Source organism: Barbus barbus, assembly GCF_936440315.1.
Source record: "Barbus barbus genome assembly, chromosome: 38".
Taxonomy (NCBI): Eukaryota; Metazoa; Chordata; class Actinopteri; order Cypriniformes; family Cyprinidae; genus Barbus; species Barbus barbus.
This window is the reverse complement of record NC_136716.1, coordinates 20,041,145-20,064,395: the sequence shown is the minus strand read 5'-3', so window position 1 is coordinate 20,064,395 and position 23,251 is coordinate 20,041,145. Positions and strand designations below refer to the sequence as shown.

Here is a 23,251-nt window from a genome sequence, read left to right as displayed (position 1 = left end):
AGGCATTTATAGTTCACGCTCTGCAAGTATAAAATGTGCAAAATATCACTCTGGCTCTAAAATTTGATCTTTAATCGTTCTGATGTCAGCTATAAAAAAGCCTATGGTTAGGCTAATGAACTACATTATAAATTTGGAGAATATTATTAAACAGTGTTTTATGATGAATGATGCCAATGGTAATATATAGAAGGATGGCTGCTGGCTGATATAATGTCATAATGCAATGTATAACAATAATACATAATATAATACAATTATAGAAACTGTGCACAAAATTGCAGAAATTAATAAATAATATATAATAAACATTATTTGTGTGGAATTCACTGGTTTACCATCCACTGAATAGGCTGTCAAGGAAAGTCAAAATGGCCAAAAGTTACTATATGTATAAAAATATATATGTATCCTACCATTCAAATGTTTGGGGTCAGTAAGATTTTTCAATGTTTTTGAAAGCAAAGCTGCATTTATTTGAATACTGTTAAAATACGGTTAAATATTGTGATATTGTGAAATGTCATCAAGTTTAAAATGATAGTTTTCCATTTTGAAATGTAATTTATTCTGGTGATGGCAAAGCTGAATCTTCAGTTCTTTGACATTTCTTATTATTAGCAATGTTGACAACATTTGTTCTGTTAAATTTCGTGGAAACCGTGATATATTTTTTCTAGACTCTCTGATGAATAGAAAGTTCAAAAAACAGCATATATCTAACTTTTGATCAATTTAATACATTCCTCCAGAATAAAATTATTCATTTCTTTCATATAAAAATCTTACAGATGTTTAAGAAGAGGCCTTGTGTTCCAGTGATATATATCAATATATATAAATATATATATATAGAGAGAGAGAGGTGCTATCTGAACATATGACCACAAACGTTTATTACCACACATTCCTGAAGTACAAACACACTTGTTTAAAGTACTGATTAAATATGGTGTATTATACCTCCACTATTTTATCTTGGGGCCGAAGTCCAGATTTCTCTGCTGGGGAGTCCTCATCCACTGCCCTGATGTACTGGCCAGGTTTCGTCTTCTCTGTGTGCAGGTTAAAGCCATATCCGGTGGCACCCTTCTTCATGTGACAGAGACGTGGACGCAGCTCGTTCTTTGATTCCTATAAAAAGACAATAATCAAGGAAGGAAAAACAGCTTATACACTGATATATCCTAACAGACAAAGTAGAACGTATAAATAAGAACATTTCAAGATATCAAATACATATCATAATAATCATAATAATAACAGTCTATAATATATGGCTGAAATTATACAAACAGATAAGAAAACCAAACATCTGCCTACTGTGTCCCTTGCACATATTGATCTATGGATGAGTAAAAAAAAAAAAAACCTACATGAGCTGGCAAAGTATGAAAACAAATACAGAAGGAAGTTTGTTCAAGTTTATTATAAAATTATATTAAAATTATCAAATTATATTATTTTCAAACATGTTTTTGTGTAGTTTATAGTCCAGAGTTTTGTCTTATGTTCCCCACAAGTCCCAGAAATAATGCTCAATTACCCCTTCGTCAACAAAAAAGTAACAATATTTTAATAAAATAAAACAAAACATGATACATTAAAACAAACACTAATAATAATAATAATAATAATAATAATAATATCTACTGCTGCCGCTGATTACTATTATAAGTATTTTAATTATTATGATTATTATTATTAACAACAACATAGTTATAGTTGATATAGGCCAATGTTTTGCTTATGTAGGGCCCTATGAAATCGGTTTTGTTTATTCTGGATTCCATTTTTTTTCCCTTTTAATTTTTCTAGACTCTGTTTTAATGGTTAAATTAAATAGTAAAAAGCATTTCTAATTAACTGAAATCATGAAACTTACACAATTTAACAGCAATTTCTTTAAAACCCTATGAAATACATTTATTTTTTCTCAAATTTAGTTTTATTTTAACCAAATTCTGTGTTTTCCATTCATTTTCTGGATTCCATTTTAATGGTTTCATTACATTTTATTAAATCAAAAGCATCTCTAAATAATTGATTTTATTTATTTTTTTCAGAAATACTGTGTTGTGCATTTACATTTTTTCTAGCAAATAATAATAAGTAAATATTCATTAAAAATAATGTTTTTATAATAATTTTATTAGTACTAGTAGTACTGTCATTACATTAAGTAATATACTTCTGTCACAGTTTCTTCAAGTTAAACCAAACTTTTATTTTGACAGGTTGATGTGAAGACCTTTAGGTTTCTCTGTTTATGATAATAGTTTTTCACGAAAGAAATGGTAAAAATGCTCATGAAGTGACTCTCAGAGCAGTTCTAGAGATTATATTCATGTGTTTGTGTACTCATACATTGAGGTGGCAGAGGCGCATTGCGCTTCAGTATGTGTGTAGTAAATGAAACTGCATGCATACAGAGACACACAAAACATGCAGGATTCCTATTTAAATAGAATTTCTTGCGTCTTAATATTCACAGACACTAGTCCATATCCCGTTTTGATTTTAATGTACTGACCTACTCTTAATTTATTCATCCAAAATTTGGCAAATTCCGTGACATTTCATGTTATACAGTAAATTCCATTTTTATGACTGGATTCCGTGATTCCTTCCGCATTTTCCGCATCGTGGAAATCATGGGGCCATACTTATGTATTCCCATATCCCCATCAATAACACTCAAGTGATAATAATCTATATATTTTTTCTTTAAAATGGATATAATTACATTAAAAAAACTAAACATGATACAGAGAAACAATTTTTGAGATTAATCATGATCAGTTATTATAATCTTTACATTAATCTGTTTTATGTTATAAAAATCTAACTCAAAATTATTACCCCAATCACTGATCCAGACCAACTGCAAAACAATTCACCACACAGGTAAAGTGTGTCCAAAGGTGCTCATGATAGGCCAACACTGGCAATACCAAAGACAGCAGTACAACGCTGCAGTGTACAGGCTACATACTTCCCGGGAGGCCTGCTCTTCGGGGAAACCGGATAGCAGTGCGGAGTGAAGGGGTTAGGACTAGGGTCACTGAATGTGCTCGACACGATTAACAATACCCGCTCTTCAGAAAACACTAGCTGGAGGCTAACCACAGGTCACAGATACAGCTGGCAATAGCAAAGATATCCTCATTACTGTCCCCTAAAGAAAACGTGCCTAACTGTAGCCACTAATGAAAGGAAGAACCCTTCTAACAGGTGACTATGCAAAGGCAAGACCTATCTGAGCTCTGATTAGCATAGGCTTAGCCAGCAGAGGCCATATGTTACATTAAGAGTTTAATCCCTCGTGCTGAACACAAGGCTGCGACTGAAGAGCTCTGTTTGGGGATCGTTTGTGGACGGTGTGTGACAAAGTTGTTAAAGCAAGGCCTGGTAATCAGAGCCATGAGCTATTACCAGTTGTACCCTTGATCAAAGCATTTAAACCCACACTGCCCCAGAGAGACTGTCCCTGTAATAAGTGTACTGTAAGTAACTGTGATACTAAGATAAAAGTGGCCGCTAAAAGACTTACTGCTCATTATAGAGAAGTATGGTATCTAAATTTAAAAATATGTATGGCAGAAGGCCACGTGACAGAACAGATACAGTAAGGGCCTTCCTCTTTAAGTCTGGACTATTTTTATATTTTCCTTAAGTATTTACTGAAAACTAACAAAAAAAAAAATGTACATAATAATCGAAATGCTTTCATAATGAGCATGTCTCAAAGTTAACTTGCCATCTATTCAAAGTAGAATGTGCACATCCAAAATAAAAATAAAAACTTAAGCAGGTGCTTAGATAAAATGCAAAAAGACAGACACCATTATTATTTTTTCTCCCGAATAATTTTTTATAATTTAATTAATTGCAATGTTTTGACCTGATGAAGACCGCTTAACATTGCAATTTAATCAATTATATAAAAAAAATATTTGTGAGCAAAAATAACAGTGTCTGTCTTTTTGCATTTCCTTCCCATCTACAAATAATCAAATGTAGATGAAAAAAAGGTCTTATCCCAAACCTGGTTTATTTGAACAGCCGTAGTCATATATGTATGACAGATTAAAATAATTGTTTTATTCTATTTTGCTGCTCGCTGCGTTTCTGCTACTGCTGTTAAAATAACCACAGCATCTGTAGCTCTTGTAGCGCTTTTCGTCTTTAGCGGGGGAGAGAAGCTACAGAACGGAATGGGCTTGAATAAAGCGTGTTTGGCTCTAGATAAAAACAGAGCATATAGCACCATAACATCATTACCATAAACAACCCTGAGTGCTTGTGGTGTGGTGTGACACACTGCTCACTTTAAACTACAGAAACATCTTTCTTCATAACAATTTGGGGTATTTTTCTAGCTCAAATGTGCTGGATGGGTTAGCAAACAAGTTCTTGGCAAGAGACTAACATTAGGTCTTATTTCACCCAGCAAAGCTGTAACTTTCCTGCCAAAGTGCTGTAGCCACGTCTGACTATGTTTGAAAGAAGGTTCAGAGTGTCCTGAGAGGACTGGACATACAGTCAGGAATATTATACAATGTTATCCGCTCTCTGGGTGGGTCTAACAGTCACAATGTTTTTAAATGCCTCTGATACTATGCACACAAGTAGGCACTGAAGATCACTCAGCATGTACTAAATGATACACCCCTGCTGTGATAATATATATATATATATATATATAAAGCTGCCTGATAAAGCCATAGACTGTATTGGTTCTTCTCGTTTCTTCATTACCAATTATATGTAACCTCTGCTAACCCTTCCACCCAAGGCCGCTCTTTTCATAAGCAAATTTGGGTTGGAAAGTATGAACTAAGCTGATGAGAAGATATAGTATGATATGGAAATCATGCTGCATTGCCACCCAATGAAAAGCAAAAGAATGCAGCCGATGAGGAGAGCTAATGACTCTGGCATATCAGTGTTTGGTCATGCCGGATGTGAGTAAGGGGAGAATTGTGGGAGTGTGGGCTTGGGTGTGGACTGCTATCTCTGAGAAGGGTAGGGGCCCACACATTCACAATGCAAAGATGACATCATCCGCTTTGATAAGATCCGTGGAACACTGCAGTGTGATTTTATGAAAGATCCATGTGAAGAGAAGGACACTCAAATAAGAGATATTATACATATGATCCTAAGACATAATGAGGTTAATGTCACAAACTCTGTCGAGAACACACCTGGGTCATATTTCATCCCAAAATCCCAAGAAAGTTCAAAAGAAATTATGTTTGCATAAGGAATTAAGCCTTATTTTTAGAACGACAAATTCTTTGGCATTGTGACATAATTTTTTATGACAATAATAATTCTCATTATATAATATAAACTATTTTCTCAAAACTTTGAAAAAAAAAATGCACCATGGTTATACTTCTTGTACTACCTTTGCTGTATACCGATGTAAAAAATAAACATTGTCACAATGCAAACTCTTAATTTTGCCTTCATATGTAAAATATTTTTACAGGTGTTTTGGGCATGTTTTTGTTAAATAGCTTGTTAATCATGCATGTTCTTATTTGGTACAGAATGGTTTATTCTGCAAATGTACAAACTACTGTTAATCAAACCTAAGTTTAGATTAGGAAAAAAATCATTCAGGCATTTGGCAAGAGATACTTGATATGGGCTTTTATAGATCTGTGTCTGATTATGACTCATAAGAGCAGGGGTTTTAATTTGAGAGGATCTGCTTTGTGACCAGTTTTACGAGCAGGGCAGAACAACTTCAACAAAAACTGAAATGAAATGAGAGGAAATAAGCCTATTCTTTATATGTCATGAAACATGAAGCTTACAACAGAACTATTTTCTAACAATAAACTAGCATTAAACTATGGCATCCCACAATACAGAACATGATGAAAGCCTGTGATCTCTTGTTGTTATGCATGAAACTCACAGAGTTCCTTTTCGGAAGTGTAGAGTTCCTTTATGGAATTTACTCTTTACTAGATAGCCTCCCTCTGGGCCTCCTTTTGCCTTTGGGTTATTCAATACAGAAAGCTGAAGTTAGCAGAGGGAATAATTTCCTCCTGTCCACAGTAGAGTCATTTTAAACTAAAGTATCTGACAAAGACCTTCTTTCACAATCAATCCTCCTGAGACTGAATGATATAACATGAACCCGTGGCACCTGTGGCCTTCAGAGTGACTAATGGCAAAGAGATGAATCATTGATTACAGGGAAAAATGAAAATGTAGCAGTAACTTTTAGACTTATCTCTCCTTGACTTCTCACGTACTGCGAGTTAAACGGAGAAGTGTTCTTGTTGATTTAAGTAAGTTCACAAAAGGAGAAATGTTCAAATATTCCACTGCTTCATCTTTTTCAACCATTTACAAATGGGGACTGAAGTGCAACGTTGCATAAAAGTATCATCAACTTTTGCATTCTTTTCTAGATCGCCTAAAGGTTTGTGCGAGTAGCGCTGTGCATCATAACATCAGATCATTAAGACATGTATGACAGTCACAGTATGCAAACTCACAATGATATTTACCCAACCGTTTATTACCACAATGGGGACAAATTCACACCACAGCCAAGCAGCAAACAAAATTCATAATTTTTTAAATCTGTGCTCATTTTCACATGTGGTCATCAGTCCAAAACAAGGATGGGTGCATGTAGATATGCTTTCAGATTACGTACGTAGCTATACTCAAAAAAATAAAAAAATTTAAATAAACTTTATGTTGACATCATCCTCATGTCATTCCAAACCTATTTACCTTTCTTTCTTCTGTGGAACACACACAAAAAAAAAGTTAAAGAAAATTTGAACAGTTTTGTCTATGCAATCGACAGTACAAGGTCAGCAGGGTTCAAAATAACACTAGACTTCGTGTGACTTAAAAAAAAAAAAAAAAAGCATTGAGACAGTTTTCTTTTGTGTTCCACTGAAAAAAGAAAGTCATACAGGTTTGGAACCACTTGAGAGTGAGTAAAAGGAGTGATGAAATTTTTATTTTTGGGAACTGTCGCATACCATTAAGTCAACCTGTTTGTCACGAGCCGAGTGTGGAAAGGCCCTAACCTAACCCATCTCCAGCTCACCACAGGCTTCAGTAAATCCTCCACCAGCCCCATAAAGATACTACAGATTGATGATACAAAGGTTAATGACTTTATAGCTCACTTTAGTAACTCATAATATTGTCCTTGGTTTGCTCAACTCTTGAAGGACTGGGGTAAGGTTGGTGAAACATGAACTGATGATTGAAAATAATAATTATCCTAAAACATAACCTGGGTTGTCCAAGTAAACAAGCTTTATTTAAAGCCTATGTCATGTGGTATACTGACATATTGGTTCAAGCAAAAGCAATAAAGGAGGATTTTTTTTAAATAGTATGACGCAACATTGATTGCATGAATGTTAAGAGCAGAGCTGGCAAAGGAACCATAAATATATTTACAGGCCTGAGGCTTTGGATCCAAGATGTGCACTTGCAAAACTCAACAGCCAATAATTAACCAATAGAGATTTGAAAACTGCCAACCAACAGCAAAATACACAGACAGGTAGCAAGAGCAGTGAGACGAGTACTGATACGATTGGTGTAACTGCTCGTGTCATCTCAAAATGCAACAGACCACAGCAGGAAAATCAGCGATCTTGTAACCAAGGAAGTGGTTAATTCAAATGTGTGAACTTCACTCCCTCTCTTGCAGAGTTACGCATTCAGTTTACTTTTGAAATGTTTAGTGGTGAACATCTAGAGAACGTGTGGCTGCAAAACACACCCCAAGATGTTGTATTGTTTCTGCTGAAATGTATTGTCAAAGATTAAATCATTTTTTAACTGAATAAAATGTAAACTTGTGCTTTGCCCATAAAAAGTCTCCTTCAAGGATACTAGAGTGTCAGAAGTGGTTTCCAAGGTAATTCTATGGGGTTGCTAAGGTATTCAGTAGGTTTTTGGTGTTGCTATGCCACTGCTAAGGTGTTGTGATGGTGCTCTAGCTAATTGCTAATTGGTTGCTAACCATCCCAAGTTTAAAAAAAAAAATCCAATGATATTCTGGCATATAGTCCATCAGTGATTTAAGTTTATGGTAAAATTAAATATCTGTGGGATTTTCTGTCTATTTCATCGACCACCAGTCAAAAATCACACAAGATTACTTGAAACCTCTCCTCAATAAGCTGTACAATTTGAGGAAACATTCATATTCATAGCGCAAATAGAAAATTACACATTTGGAATTACAATTTTCAATAATAATTTTAATACATCTTCAAAATCCCTAACCCTAAATAGAAAAAAAGTGAAAAAATTATCTGAGAGAATATCAAGGTTAAAATACATATCATATAGCAATATAACTCTACAGTGACAACGACCACTTTCACCAGTCTATAACTGTAACTGTATTAGAAAAACAATGGCAATTTTAACATTGTAAGTAAGTAGGAAGTAGGCCCCTTCCATCTTTTCATCATCCACTTAAAATGAAGCTAACCTAAATAATAAATAAAACACTGAATGAACAGCATATTTCCTTTGCGACAAACACATGACAAGCACACAATGTAGTGATTGATACATCATCACATGCCACTTATTATAAATAGAATCAAAGCAAACTATTGAGGATGGATCCAAAGAAACACACCCCAACACACCTGCATTTCTGAAGAATTATGCCAAGCAACCGCTATCAGAGAATGATTCAGATGTTTGCAATGTCAGGAAATACTGATCAATACAGACATTGATCTAATTTTTATAAATCATCTGTTCTGCCTCTTTTCCATCATTTATTTCCAAACACAACGTGAGCAAGCTGTCTGAGTGTAATCCGCTCTGAAAACTCATCTCAGTAAGTAAACAGCATCCCACAGGGCACTGCCATCAAGAACATAGCTTAGTCTGGGTTTAACTGACAGTCGATCCAAGGATGTTCCCTCCAGAGGCATTTCATTTCTGAATGATCACAGAGAGGAAGGATGGGCCGCAGGAGGGTGAGAGGAAAACGACACAACAGAAGGGCCATTCACGGTCGACTGAGGGCTTCAGAAACACTGATAATGCTGGAAATAAATGTGATTACAATCCATATTGTTCCAGGGCCTCTAAATAACTGTTATTGAGCAAAGGCCTTCTCTGGTCCGCCAAGGTTATGATGATTAAAGCTATTTCTAGCTCATACCACATAATCAGAAAAGGGACTGACAAACACTGGCCTGTATGCGATTATGTAAAAGAATAACTAGCATCAAACCTGAACACTTGACATTTGCTTTTGCTGTGCTGGCACTTTCAGAAACTGATTTGCCTTCTATAGTAACTTGTAACTAGATTTTCTGCCTGTGCAAAAACTACAATATTCAGGGTGTATGTGTCAGTCCCAAATGCCTCTAAATAATCCTTATTATTTGATCAAATTATTTGTAATAGAGTTGCTTGCTTTATTTGGTTTGATCTTCTGTAACTTCTCCAAGCCTGATGGCACATCAGAATCTGTTACATGGGATAAAAGATCTCAATCCTACTCTGTGGGCTTCTTCCTCTCTAATCTTGCTTCTGCACCCAAATAAAGAGTAACTTTCCACAATAACCCCCTTTACTGCTCAAGGATTTCCAAGGCAAGGGATTGAAATTTTATTGTGGTCAGTTTAGCCTGCTGGCTTTTGTCCTCAACTTGAACAATTACAACTCAAGGAAACCATTAAGTAGCCCATATTTGGTACAACTGGTCATTTTATTTACCATCAAACTAATACAACTCTATTGAAATATTCAAAATAGAATGACTTTGATGTTGAATCCAATAACTTTGACTGAATGAAAATTAAATTAATGTGTAAAGGGATCTGTCATCATTTTCTCATCCTCATGTTGTTCCAAAACGTAAAAGAATATATATATATATATATTTTTATATATATCTCGCAGAAGAAAGTCAAACAGGTTTAGAATGACATAAGGGTGAATAAATAATGACAGAATCGTAACTTTTCGGTAGAGTATCCCGTTAATCACAGAAATAAAATATTTGTCCCAGGAAAGAGACTGTTGCCCACTGAAAGGTCTTCAGATTAACATCACAGGAATGAAGACAAAGCTTTTTATATTCTTATTGCACAATTGGTGCAAATCACTTGCAGACCTTGTACTGTGTTACATAAAAATGTTGTATCACTTGAAAGCCATGCAAATACCCTATACACTCTACATGATTATGTAATCTTAAAACTTCAACAGTGGTAAATGATCAAAGAGCCCAGTTATGACACTCGATACGACGTGTATCTGCTCTATGAGAAGAATTTGTCCACTTCTTCCTTATAGACAAAGCTTTTATGATCAGTTATCATTTACTGGCAATTAATAATACCATCTCATAAGTAACAAAGTATTTGTCATTTACTATGCAATGCATGAGTAGTATTAGAATTATTTATTAAGTAATCAGGCCTGGAATTGGGTTAATGCATCGGATGACAGGCATCGTCCTAAAAAAGGCAGAAAACATGTCTGACTGTCCTCATGTCTGACAGGTCAGACTGGAAGCAACGTGAAAACCGGTGATACCTGCGACGTAACACAAAGAATATCTGATTTGAAACATGTAAATATCCTCAAACATTTCAGAAGGGCCACACCTGTTCATTTTCCCACCAAGCACTGTGTTGTTATGGGCACATATTCACAACAAGTGGCATGGTCATCAAACAATGTGCCATGAAACTTAAGAAAATATAAAAATGGGCTTTTCTGTGGACAGCATATCCTCTTATGCTCAGCAGGTAATATAATATTAGTAGGCTATAATATTATAATATTCAATGATTTTGGTCTGAATATATAAAGGTATACAAAATGTACACTAGAAAATGCAATTCATACAAAAATGACTTGAAAACACCTCTTCTATGATGAGCATGTTTTTCATTTTCATTTTGATAGATTTTGTGTGGCATAAAATCAAACTCACCAGCCAGAGATAACAAAAAGTAAAAAGGACGGAACTCCTACAAATATTCAATTTCTGTGAACTCAAGTGTATTTAAGGCCCAATTAAAGTATTTTAGTTTAAGGGTTACACCACTTGACATTTTAAGTAACTAAATATGTGGAAAAGATTTAGCCATACAAACATGAATGTATAGGCCTACATACAAATAATTGATAAAATACTGATTTTAAACTAGGTTTGAGAAAGAGATTTCTAATTTTGAATTATCTCGAACATCCTTATTTGACATTAACCTACATATGCACATATTTATTATGGATATTATGAATTATATACCCTAATTGTAAGGGGACAGCTGTCAAACTTGGCGCACGTGAAGAAGATTCAACTTGTTCGCAGCTTAAAATCCAAAATAACTTTTTAAGTGATGCTCATGAGAGCTGCTGAACTCACCTTGGAGCTCACGCTCAGTCTATCCATGCGTATGTCCCCATTTGTCTCCGGGACAGGGGTGGACTCCCTTGGTGTCCCGTTCTTCATCTCCTCTTCATGGTCCGATTCAGCACTGCTCGGTATCGGTATCCCATCGGTCACATGCTCTCTCTTGCACTTCAAGTTGTGCTTCTGCAGCAGATTTGCGGTCTCTGCGTCCACCACGATGAGCTCTAGTTTGCTCGTGATGCCTCGTATGCGGGACACCACCTGTTGATGCTTCTCGTCCTCTACATTCTCCCCGTTCACGAACGCCAGTTTGTCCCCGGCCATCAGACCCGCCTCGGCGGCAGGAGAATCGTCTTCCACATGCCGGATGTACTGACCTGACTTGTTCTTCTCGCCGTGGAGATGAAAACCGTAGCCGTTGTCTCCTTTTTCTAAGACGCACAGCTTTGGCCTGAGGTCGCTGGACATTTTGAAACTTTAAGACTTACACAAAAGCGGCAATCCGGCTAAACTGAAAGTTGGAGGCAACAAAGTAGTTATGTGAAGAGAAAAGTCCGCGCCGCCACCGTGTTGCAACACTAAGTCAAATCGCAGTTTTCTTTGAAGTGTAGCGAGTCAGCGCTTCATGGACCCGCCTACGTCCGTTCCTCTCACTGATTGGAGCTTTCACTTGTCAATCAAACGAACGTCACGCGAGTTCTCTGACACAGTTTCGCAGGGCTATGGGTTGCAGTCTTTGGATCCTGTTGACTGCTGTTGGTCGAGTTTGCTTTTCTTCCTTTTTCAAAAGGATGTTGTCTCCTATTAGTGTTTTGATATGGCATAAAATGTAGAAGTTACCTCATAATTATTTAATAACAAATAAAGTAAAAGAAATTTCTTTCAAACTCATATTACCCCAGTAACTATTTCCTTGTAAACAGATTTAACTGTTGTATTTACATGCTTTGTACATTTTGTGGTCTACATACAGAAACGTTTTTTTTTTTATTTGTTCTGGAGTTGTCCTTATTCAACCAGTTATTGGTTAGATTTCTGCTCATTTGTTAGAAATCATATTATGCCCAGCTTTCAACTTTATTTTGAAAATATTTTTTTGGTTTTGTTTTTTCACTTATGACGTCATTCCATAAGGAATATTATTCAGTTAATTTGTTGGCAAAGTTTAGTATTATATAAATGTAAGTAGGGTGATTATTAAACATTATTTCTATTTTTTGTTAAATCAGAAATTAAACAATACCCAAAATCTATTTATAATCTGATAAACAAGAAAGCTGTTAAGTGTATTAATGTATGTAAACATCTCCATGTTTTTATTTAAATTGGTTTCATTGTAATTTTGTATCTTTCCTTTCATGTCTTCACCCCCTGGCTAATGTAAAATGTTAAATGTGAATGATTCAATTAATTAAAAAAAGGGGGAGGGGGGGATATGGGTAATACAAACAAAAAGAAGATAAAAAACATATTTCTTTTATTTAATAGAAATGTTAAATAATTTTTTTTACATATAATATAGGTGAATTATCTTTTCATTTTCATAATTGTAATTTAGTTTTTATCTTTTAAAACCAGTTAAACCGTTTAACATTTTTATGCTACGCCTATATGTTAAGCCTGAATTTGACACTGTTTGTACATTAAATAGGGACACATTGTTATAAACAACAATAATTATTCTGTTCTAGAGGTTCTAAACTGTTTCTCTATAACATCCATAATATTTCTGTAATCAATTCAGGATTGCATCCGGACATAGTTGGAATTCCACGGCATGCTTCTGCATTCCAAGGTTGAATAAAATGGTAACATTTTGCCAAATAATTTCATCATGAATTGACGAAACATATCTAAAAGTTTTCCTTGAGTAATTTCTATTATAAGTTATAACCAAATCTTACTGTGACAGCTTTTTGCTTTCTTCCATGCAATAAAAAAGATAAAGATTTGCTGATTCACCTGCAGAGATTATCTGCCTGTCGACATACCTGAGCAAATTTATGAGACTCACGCCCTAAATATTGTTACTGTTTAATCACAAATGGGATTCACTCTCAAATACACTAAAAGTTCAAAGAACATCTCTGTAGCACTGTGCGATCATTTGCTTTTTAAATTCTTGTGTGAACAGCAAGAGACTCAGTAATAAAGTCATACTACCTCTTGTGTTCGGCTTGTGTCTGAATTCACTACACTGGTTAATGGCCCAAAATTGCTCAAGCAAGGAAGGACATGCATGCTTGTGCAATAAGGCAAGATTGCTTCATTTGAGAAGTTAGATTTACCCTTAAAGTTACAAATTCTTCTTCAATAATAAACTGCATTTTAAGGCATTTCTCAATTAATTTCAATAACATTTTTTTGCACTGTATCTATCTCTCTATTTATCTGCCAGGGCTGAGCATATCCGCAAACTCATAGATAATAACCAAAACAATCCAAGGTTCTTATTTAGCACAGTGGCTAGATTAACAAATAAACACACGCCACCCGATCTAAATATTCCCTCACAGTTTAATAGTAATGACTTTATGAATTTCTTTACTGATAAAATAGATAACATCAGAAATACAATATCAAATGTAGATTCTACTGCGTCTAGTATTTCAGCTTCATTCATCGCACCCAAAGAAAAACTGCAGTGCTTTACAACTATAGGACAGGAAGAGCTAAATAAACTTATCAGTGCATCTAAACCAACAACATGTTTATTAGATCCTTTACCCACTAAACTACTGAAAGAGTTGTTACCTGTAGCAGAAGAACCGCTTCTCAATATTATTAACTCATCGTTATCTTTAGGTCACGTCCCAAAACCATTCAAGCTGGCGGTAATTAAGCCTCTTATTAAGAAACCACAACTAGATTCTAATGAACTGGCAAATTACAGACCCATTTCAAATCTTCCGTTTATGTCTAAATTTTTTTGAAAAAGTTGTGTCTGCTCAATTGTGCTCCTTCTTGCAAAAAATATCTCTATGAAGAATTTCAGTCAGGTTTCAGGCCTCACCTTAGCACAGAAACTGCACTTGTTAAAATTACAAATGACTTGCTTCTTGCTTCAGACCAAGGCTGCATGTCATTGCTAGTATTACTTGATCTTAGTGCTGCGTTCGACACTATAGACCATGACACACTCATAGATTGATTACAAAACTATACTGGTATTCAAGGGCAGGCTTTAAGATGGTTTAGATCCTACCTGTCCGATCGCTACCACTTTGTTCATTTAAATGGGGCGTCATCTCAGTTATCACCAGTAAAGTATGGAGTATCACAAGGATCTGTCCTAGGTCCTCTGCTATTTTCAATATACATGTTGCCCCTTGGTAATATTATTAGAAAATACGGGATTAGTTTTCATTGTTATGCTGATGATACTCATCTATATATCTCAACAAGACCAGATGAAACTTCTCAACTATCTAAGCTAATAGATTGTGTAAAAAATTTAAAAGATTGGAAGACCAATAATTTCCTCCTACTAAATTCAGATAAGACAGAAATATTACTTATTGGACCAAAAAAACATTACACAGAATCTCTTGGATTACAATTTGCAACTAGACGGATGCACTGTCACGTCCTCTAAAGTCAAAAATCTGGGTGTTATATTAGACAGCAACTTGTCCTTTGAAAATCATATTTCCCATGTTACAAAAACAGCATTCTTCCATCTTAGAAACATTGCCAAGCTTCGAAACATGCTACCTGTTTCTGATGCAGAAAAGCTAGTTCATGCATTCATGACCTCTAGACTGGACTATTGTAATTCACTGCTAGGGGGCACCTGCACCTGCATCTTCAATAAACAAGCTACAGATAGTCCAAAATGCAGCGGCTCTTACCAGGTCAAGAAAATATGATCATATTACCCCAATTTTACAGTCTCTGCACTGGCTACCTATTACGTTCTGTATCATTTACAAAATATTATTACTTGCCTGTAAGCCCTAAATGGTTTAGCTCCTGTGTACCTAACTCGTCTTCTACCACGCTACAATCTCTAAGGTCACAAAACTCTGGACTTTTGTTAGTACCTAGGATAGCAAAGTCCACTAAAGGAGGTAGAGCTTTTTCACATTTGGCTCCCAAACTCTGGAATAGCCTTCCTGATAACGTTCAGGGTTCAGACACACTCTCTCTGTTTAAATCTAGATTAAAGACATCTCTTTAGCCAAGCATTCACATGCATCTTATAATCTTGTACTGTAGTTATTTCTGATCAAATGTACGTTTATTATTATTCTTTAGCTTGGGTTGAACAAATCATTTTTGCTTAGATGGAACAGCAGCTACACTAATTATGTCTCTATTTGTTTCTCTGTTTCTGCCACTGGATTAACATCCCATGGTAACTATAAACTTCAGTCTGGATCCATCCCTTAAATGATCTGAGATGACCGAACACCTGAGAAAAGATGATGCCAACCCCTCAGAGGATGCCAACGCTCAGACAACATACAGAATTACAAAATTTTGCCATAAGTTAAATATATTAAGGCTCTGCAATATATAAATATATTGTGGAAACTTAATTTCCTGTAGAGCTGCTTTGCAACGATTTGTATCGTAAAAAGCGCTATACAAATAAACTTGAACTTGTGTGTGTATGCATCATTATTTACTTCTGATATAATTATCTACTTATTTTTAATATTATTGTTACTGCGACAGCTTTTTGCTTTCTTCCATATAATACATACTGGGCACACTGAGAGGGATTTGAGGAACTAACTGCTGTCCATCAATCAATATGTAGCGGTGTATTCTACCATCTAGTGTCTCATTAGAAAACTACAACAAAAATCAAACCAATAATCAGATTACCACTCCTACAGAAAAGTTGGTGTTCATGTCAATAAAAGACATTTATAAACACATTTGTGACCCTGGACCACAAAATCAGTCATAAGTAGCACGGGTATATATAAAAAATAAATAAAATTAAAATGAAGCTTTAATTGATGGGGGGTATTCGTTAATTCACTGCGCCAATATGTTTTAGTTTTGCACTTTCTACAGTCGAATCTTAGTGATAGTCATACACAAAATGCTATCACTATTTCCTTTAGTGTGTATTAACAGGGTCCAGTACTGAATATCAGCCAGAGGGTTTTTCTTTTTTTGCCTTGGGTTATTGCTATTGTCCTTTTAATAAAAAATGTTATGCGTTTCATAAAACAAGTTTACTAAACAAGCCAAGCTCATTTCAGTTAGTCTGACTTATTTTGAATCAAATCAATTGACAATAAGTCAATTAATAAGAGAATAAGTCAAATAAACCTGGCTTATTGGTAAACCTGTTTTATGAAACAGCCCCCTGGTTGCCCAACCATGCATGACATCATTTAGGTGTAATGTGAGTGAATGTTCCAGAAAACTAGTTAAAGAATGCACATTTTCTCATTAGTAAAGCAGATTCCGATTCACTGCATAGAGCAGGAAGCCTGTTTGGTCCTCTGTTCAACTTTTCTTTTACTGCAGACACATTGCAGTCCGTGTGAGCCCAAGATAGCATCAAACAGTCAGTCTTGATTGGTGCTTTTAATGCCAAGCTTGGTTCCTGATATGTGGGAACGCATCAGTGAAGGACTTCCAATCACCACTGAATATCAGAATTTAGTGTCTGAGAGGGCGGCTGCGTGTGGTTCTTGTACTGAGTGTGGAGGCATTGTTGTGCATGAGGGGAGTCGTGGCCATCCAGCCAGTCCTGGTAGAGGCGCTGAACCTCTGGGTTGGTGTCAGGCAGTCGGACAGGTAAGCTGCTATAGTGCTCTTCCATTTGCTGGACCAATGTTCGGTCAGGACGACCTCCCTCTCCCTCAGCTTGTCCTCGCCCACTTAAACAGCCTGAATGTCAAACAAAAGGAGAGATGAGGAAAGAAACTGTATAAATTTGTATAAATGACAGCACCTATTACAATTAATATAATTCATGGCAACATTAAAAGTACAATTTCAATAAATTTACAATAATTTACACCATTTACAAATTACAAACATTTTCTTTTCATTTATAAACGTACAATAATTATAATGCAAATATTTTTGAAACATTTATTGTTAGGGTTAGGATCATTTTACATTTAATATCACAGATGTATTCATATCTAATATTAAAGATGGCTTTTGAGCTATTTGTGACTTATAAAAAACAATGTTTAACCACTAAAATAGTAAAGCAAAACAATAAAAAAAAAAAAAACATTCACTAAAGTACAATAAATTATTTATATTTTATAAATGACAGCAAATTACATTTGAAAATATTCAAATAGAAAAGTTATTTTAAACTTTTAATTATAATATAATATTACTGTTTTACTGTATTTTTGATCAAATTAATGCAGCCTTGGTGAGCACAAGAGACTTTGTATATGTAACTTTTCTAGGCCTTACAAATTGACAATACCCTCATATTTCCAAGTTTTCTATGACCATGCAAACCTATAATAATGTGTTCAAGCTTATTTGTATAAATGACAGCACCTATTAAAGTTAATATAATTAATATTTATACAAAAAATAATATAGGCCTATATATAATATTTTTACTATTTAAAATAACAGCTTTCTATTTGAATATTTTAAAATGTAATTTATTCCTGTAATCACTGCAAAATTTTAAGCATCATTACTCCAGTCTTCAGTGTCACATGATCCTCCATAAATCATTTTAATATGCTGATTTGCTGTTCAATAAACATTTTTTTTATTATTACTGTCAATATTTTTATCAGGATTCTTTGATGAATAGAAAGATCCAAAGATTTATCTAAAATAAAAAGCTTCTGTAACATCTGTAACCATTTAAAAGCTTGGAGTCAGAAATTAATACTTTTATTTAGCAAGGATGCTTTAAATTGATCAAAAGTGATGATAAAAGACATTTATAATGTTACAAAAGATTTCTATTTCAGAAAAATGCTGTTCTTCTGAACTTTTTATTCAATAAAAAAACCTGAAAAAATTCTACTCAGCTATTTTTGCTGTACTTTGGATCAGATAAAAATGGCCTGGTGAGCAGAAGACACTTCCTTTAAAAAAAGCATTTCATACCTCCGGGGCAGGAAAGCACCTCTACTAACTGGTAGGGCACATTGCCTTTTCTCATTCTGTGCACTAAAGTTTGAATGTTCCGGAAGCCATAAACTGCAGCAAACTGCAGCAGAGTCTCTCCATCACGCTCTAGCACCACCTCCTGGAAGTCTCGATTCCTAGCAGAAACAAAATAGATGTTTGTAAAATCAATGAAGGATAACATTATGGATTATTATTTAGCATTGACTACATATTCATTACTTGTAAATAATACAGATTATCCATATAGATCAGCATTTCCCAATCCCAGTCCTTGCGCCCTCCCGCTCTGCATATTTCTTATGTATCTCTCATCACGTACAACGTTTGTTCTATTCGACCGTTAGTGCCCTGCAAAGTGAACATCACAGGATATTCTATCATGATTCCAGTTTGAAACGAGTGTATATGTTCCATTCAAAGGGCATTAAAGTGTGCGAGACGTGAATTGAATTTGTATTTATTTACAGAGGTATATGATTGTCCACTCATCTGTGTGTGAAGACACAGCGCAAATCCATGAATTAATGTTCCAAAGTGAAGTAAACTTCAACGGATTTCCCCTGCTCAGGGAGTAGGATGCAATGAACACTGTGTAAGGATCATATCAATGGGAACACAGTTCATGCACGTAGCTCTCTTCTAACGAGCTGGTTATCGGAATCAGGTTTGTTAACTAAGAGAGACATGCAAAATATGCAGAGTTGCGCGAGGACTGGGATTGGGAAATGCTGATATAGATGATCTGACACTGACTGGTCTGTTTCTCACCTGAGTGTCTTGTACACAATATCTTGGATGTCTAGTCCAAACAGCTCTTTGGCTGCATGTTTGAAGATGTGCTCCAGGAAGCCTTCGGATCCATGACCTTCATGCCTGGTCATATCTGGGTCACTGGTCTCACCAAATCTAAAACACAAACACACACATTTCAGGATTGTTTGCCTTATATTTTCAACAGTACAACCATTCAGCAAGACTCTGATTGCCTTTGCTTTAATAGGATAAATGTTAAGACCTATGGAATTGTATATTCTAATTCCAATATAATGGTGTTAATTTAACTTACACATGATCCAAAGGAGCAGAGTCCACTTCCTCTACAGTAACTTTGCTTTGTTCCATTAAGTGGAGAATCTCTCCTAAACAAAAACAGCCATTTAGTGTCATTTCAGGAGTACAAAGATCACAAAAACACTCTTTGCCGATCATTTCCAAGAAGGAAAGACAGACAAGGGAAGTATTATATTAGGAGAAATAAATCTAATATGTTTGATCTGAAAAGGTAACAGTAGAAGTAGCCCAGTATCTCCTCGCAGTCATACCTGACGTAAGCACACAGTCGACATCTCTGGTCTCTAAGATGCTGTTGTAGAATGCCTCTCTCACAGCTTCAAGCTTCTTATCAAAGCAGGGAGCCACCACCACATGGAAAATCTGATCTGGGGTCAGCTTCTACAAAGACAACACAGGCTCAATGCCTCATTCTGTCACTACCAATAAGAAATTGACCAGTAAGCCCTAGACACCTCTCACCTGTTGTCTGGCAAAAAAGTCTTTGACCAAGGAGCCCATGATCTGCTGAGGTGATCTGGCGGTGCAGATGTGTGGTGTGACCAGGCTACCAAGAACACGCTCAGCATAGCGAATCCATCCTGCACAAAAACACACACAATTACACATTTAATCTTCATATGTTTACTACATACAGCAACTTGTAAGCGGTACCGACTACCATTTTATCTGACAACACTGAAATTGGTATTCTCATACAAAAAAATATATATATATTTTTAGTCATTTTTACAAGTAATGTAATTTTGTATTTGACTATTTTTGAGAAAAATAAGTGACCAGCATTCAGAGCTATGATGAGATGGTTAAACATAGTGTGAGATTTATTTATATTTGACCAAAATGCATGATCTGACAATAACTCATAACTATGCACTAAACAAATCATGACAAAATTACTGTATCTTGAACCCATTTATGCTACTATTAATCAATTTATTTCGTCCTAGCTGAATAAAAGTGTTAATTTTTTATATAACAAAAGGTTGCATTTAAGCAAGACACATAGCCCTGGGTTGTTTCAGGAGAACTCTCACTGAACTAAACATACTGTAAGTCACATTGGAAAAACACATCAGCTCAGTGAGGTAATAATTATCATCCATGATGAAAATGAAATAATGGCTACCGAGAGTGAGGAAGTAAGTTGTTAAAAGTGCAGGAAGGGTGTGTAAGGCAGCTTACACTCATCTATCTCACAGCTGCAGAATGCTATGGCTATCTTACACAGTCCCACCCCTTCACACACAACCCTTATTGACATACTGAACCACATTTGGCTCTTATCTACCTTTAGAGACAAAATGTTTGAGGTTCACACAAAGGTGATTATTGGTGTTGCAAGACTAAGTCAGTTTGCAACCACTTCACCTATAATCTTCAAGAGTTTAACACTGATATGGAGATCCAACTGAAATCTGCAGACTTGTCTTGCATTCACAGCTGAAAGCATAATCACATTAGCTAATATAGATTTTTATAAAAAATTAACATGCAATGCGGTGAAAATCTACAGAGATTCTGTGTGGACCTACTTGCACATTGTTTATCAGGATGGTCTTACCTGGACATGAGGATGTGAACATTGGCATGGCATTAGAATCATGATGTTTACGACGGTAACGCTGAACAAATTCTCTCTGGCTTTCCAAAATGCTAAAACTTGCAGCTACTGTAGTGTCAAAGACATAATGAACCCCTGGGGAGAGAGATGAATGAGACCTTAAAACCGCATGAAAGACCTCACGTACCAGGGTTATCATCATTAAATAAAACTATTAAAAACATTTATTTTAACAGAAATATAATATGTAAAATAAATACAAATTTAAAAATTAGATGGAAAAACTGAAACTAAAAGGAAATGCTTCCTTGGCAACTATTTGCTAAGCTTAAATACTAAAATTACAAGCTGTAAATATATAAACTACAACTGAAAAAAAAATTAATATAAAAAAAATAAAAAGGAAATATAATTAAAATATTAAAATGAAAGTTAATACGAAATAATAAAAACTATAGTATATAAAAGATACTGGAATAATACTGATGTGTGCAAATATTTAGGAATGTTATTAACTTAGTCCGATTGCATATGGCAAATGTTTACTATAATGAACATTTTGATTAAGGACGTTTACAAAGTGACAGTGACTTCAAGGCAAATGTGTCGTCCAGACGTACCCACACTCTTTAGGAAGCCACAGAGTTTCTTTGCAGCTGCTGGAACATCCAGCTGAAATTTAACAGCAAAAAATGGCAGCGACTGGGGACACACAGACACCACGAGAATTTTGTGCTTCGAAGTGTCACATTTCTGCCAAAGACACAAAAATAATAACGTGAGATACATCCACGCAGACCATCTTTTCAAAGTCTGACATTTTTCAGGTTTACACTACACTACCTTATTGAGGGCGAGCACATGGTTGATCTCGTCCAGATTTTGCTGAGAGATTCTCTGGCCTTCGTCCTCCGATACACAGCCGTCACAGGACAGACACGCGCTCAGCAACACCTGCTGAACTGAGGTAGACTCCTTCACCTGAGAAAAAGCATGTATCAGATTATCAACATCCACACGTCCAAAACAAATGTTCATTCATCCTCCCCCAGACCAAACACAAACAAAACAACAGATGCAAACCACAGCTTAACAGATGAGTGCAACTCAATGAGAAAAAATACCTCTCCAGTGGCAACACCATTCTCCTGCAGCGAGTTTATACCTTCATCACTTTTTTTTTTGCTGCACTAAGAGGGGGAAATAAACAGTGAATAATGACTAAATCAAGCAGGGGAACTGATTCAGACAGAAACTAAAACATTTGCAAATAATAATGCGTTAAGGTAAGACATACATCAGTATTAAATGGATGTATTACCTGTTTAGTGCAATTCTCACACTTTTCTTTTTTCCGTCCAATACTAACTTCAGACATTGTATAAGGAGCAGCTTCTGAAATGTTCAGTGCCCTATGAAAAGATAATAAAACCTGTATTTATAGAGCATTCTGGATGTTATATGACACCAAAAACACATATTTAACCTAAAGAGCGGGATTAGAATTAAAATACAGTTAGAAAAGCCTGTTATTAACCTCAAACATCCACCCAAGCTCCAATTTAAGGGAAATGTGATAATTTTAGGTTCCCATGATACACTCTATTCAGTTTCACCTGATTGCTGTTTTGAGGAGCTCTCATGCTTTTGTACATAATCACAGGTTACGCGGTTGGATTACATTCATTTTCTACAGTGTAATAACATCATCCAAAGCTCTGAGGACTTCGATTTGATTAGATAACCGTGACATTTACTTAACCAGCTGTCCCAACCTTACCTTGCCGAGTGCTAAAATAAAGCATAAACTACAACAAAACAAAAAAAAGGCCAGCCAACTCACATAAAATTCACATGAAGCCCTTATTGTTCAGGGGGGAACCCCAGGAGACGAAGCAGCAGTAGGTTAGGTCTTTACAGCAAATAAGTTCTCCTAATGACACTTGAAAGCGTGAGCTGGTGATCAGAAAACAGCGCACTGCGGTGATATAACACTCATCCAGTCATGCGTTTCACAACTAATCCGAATTCATTTGCGGTAGAAGGATCTCGGCTCGATTTGACTCCGAGTCCGCCAGAGCCGTTGAAAAACAGAGTTGCGACAACGGACGTTCTAAACGTTC

General features: G+C 35.6%; 2 protein-coding genes across 2 annotated transcripts in view; both read right to left on the bottom strand.

Annotated features, from left to right (window-relative positions):
• Positions 1-13,567, bottom strand: part of LOC306857963 (Na(+)/H(+) exchange regulatory cofactor NHE-RF1-like) — a 22,283-nt gene extending 8,716 nt beyond the window's left edge. Inside the window, exons 1-2 of the mRNA XM_079398270.1 lie at positions 11,417-13,567; positions 964-1,134 (exon numbers count right to left, since the gene is read on the bottom strand). Of these exons, the coding sequence (XP_079254396.1) occupies positions 964-1,134; positions 11,417-11,872 (627 nt within the window). The 5' untranslated portion in view covers positions 11,873-13,567. The remainder of the gene's footprint in view (positions 1-963; positions 1,135-11,416) is intronic.
• Positions 13,434-23,251, bottom strand: LOC306857962 (nuclear prelamin A recognition factor-like). The gene is made up of 13 exons (XM_079398269.1): positions 22,972-23,251; positions 22,450-22,540; positions 22,253-22,318; positions 21,972-22,109; positions 21,749-21,881; positions 21,129-21,263; positions 20,027-20,145; positions 19,816-19,945; positions 19,560-19,632; positions 19,262-19,399; positions 18,470-18,627; positions 16,299-17,260; positions 13,434-16,037 (listed from the first exon to the last, which is right to left on the bottom strand). Coding segments are annotated over exons 1-12 (1,434 nt in total). The 5' UTR covers positions 22,974-23,251; the 3' UTR covers positions 13,434-16,037; positions 16,299-17,009.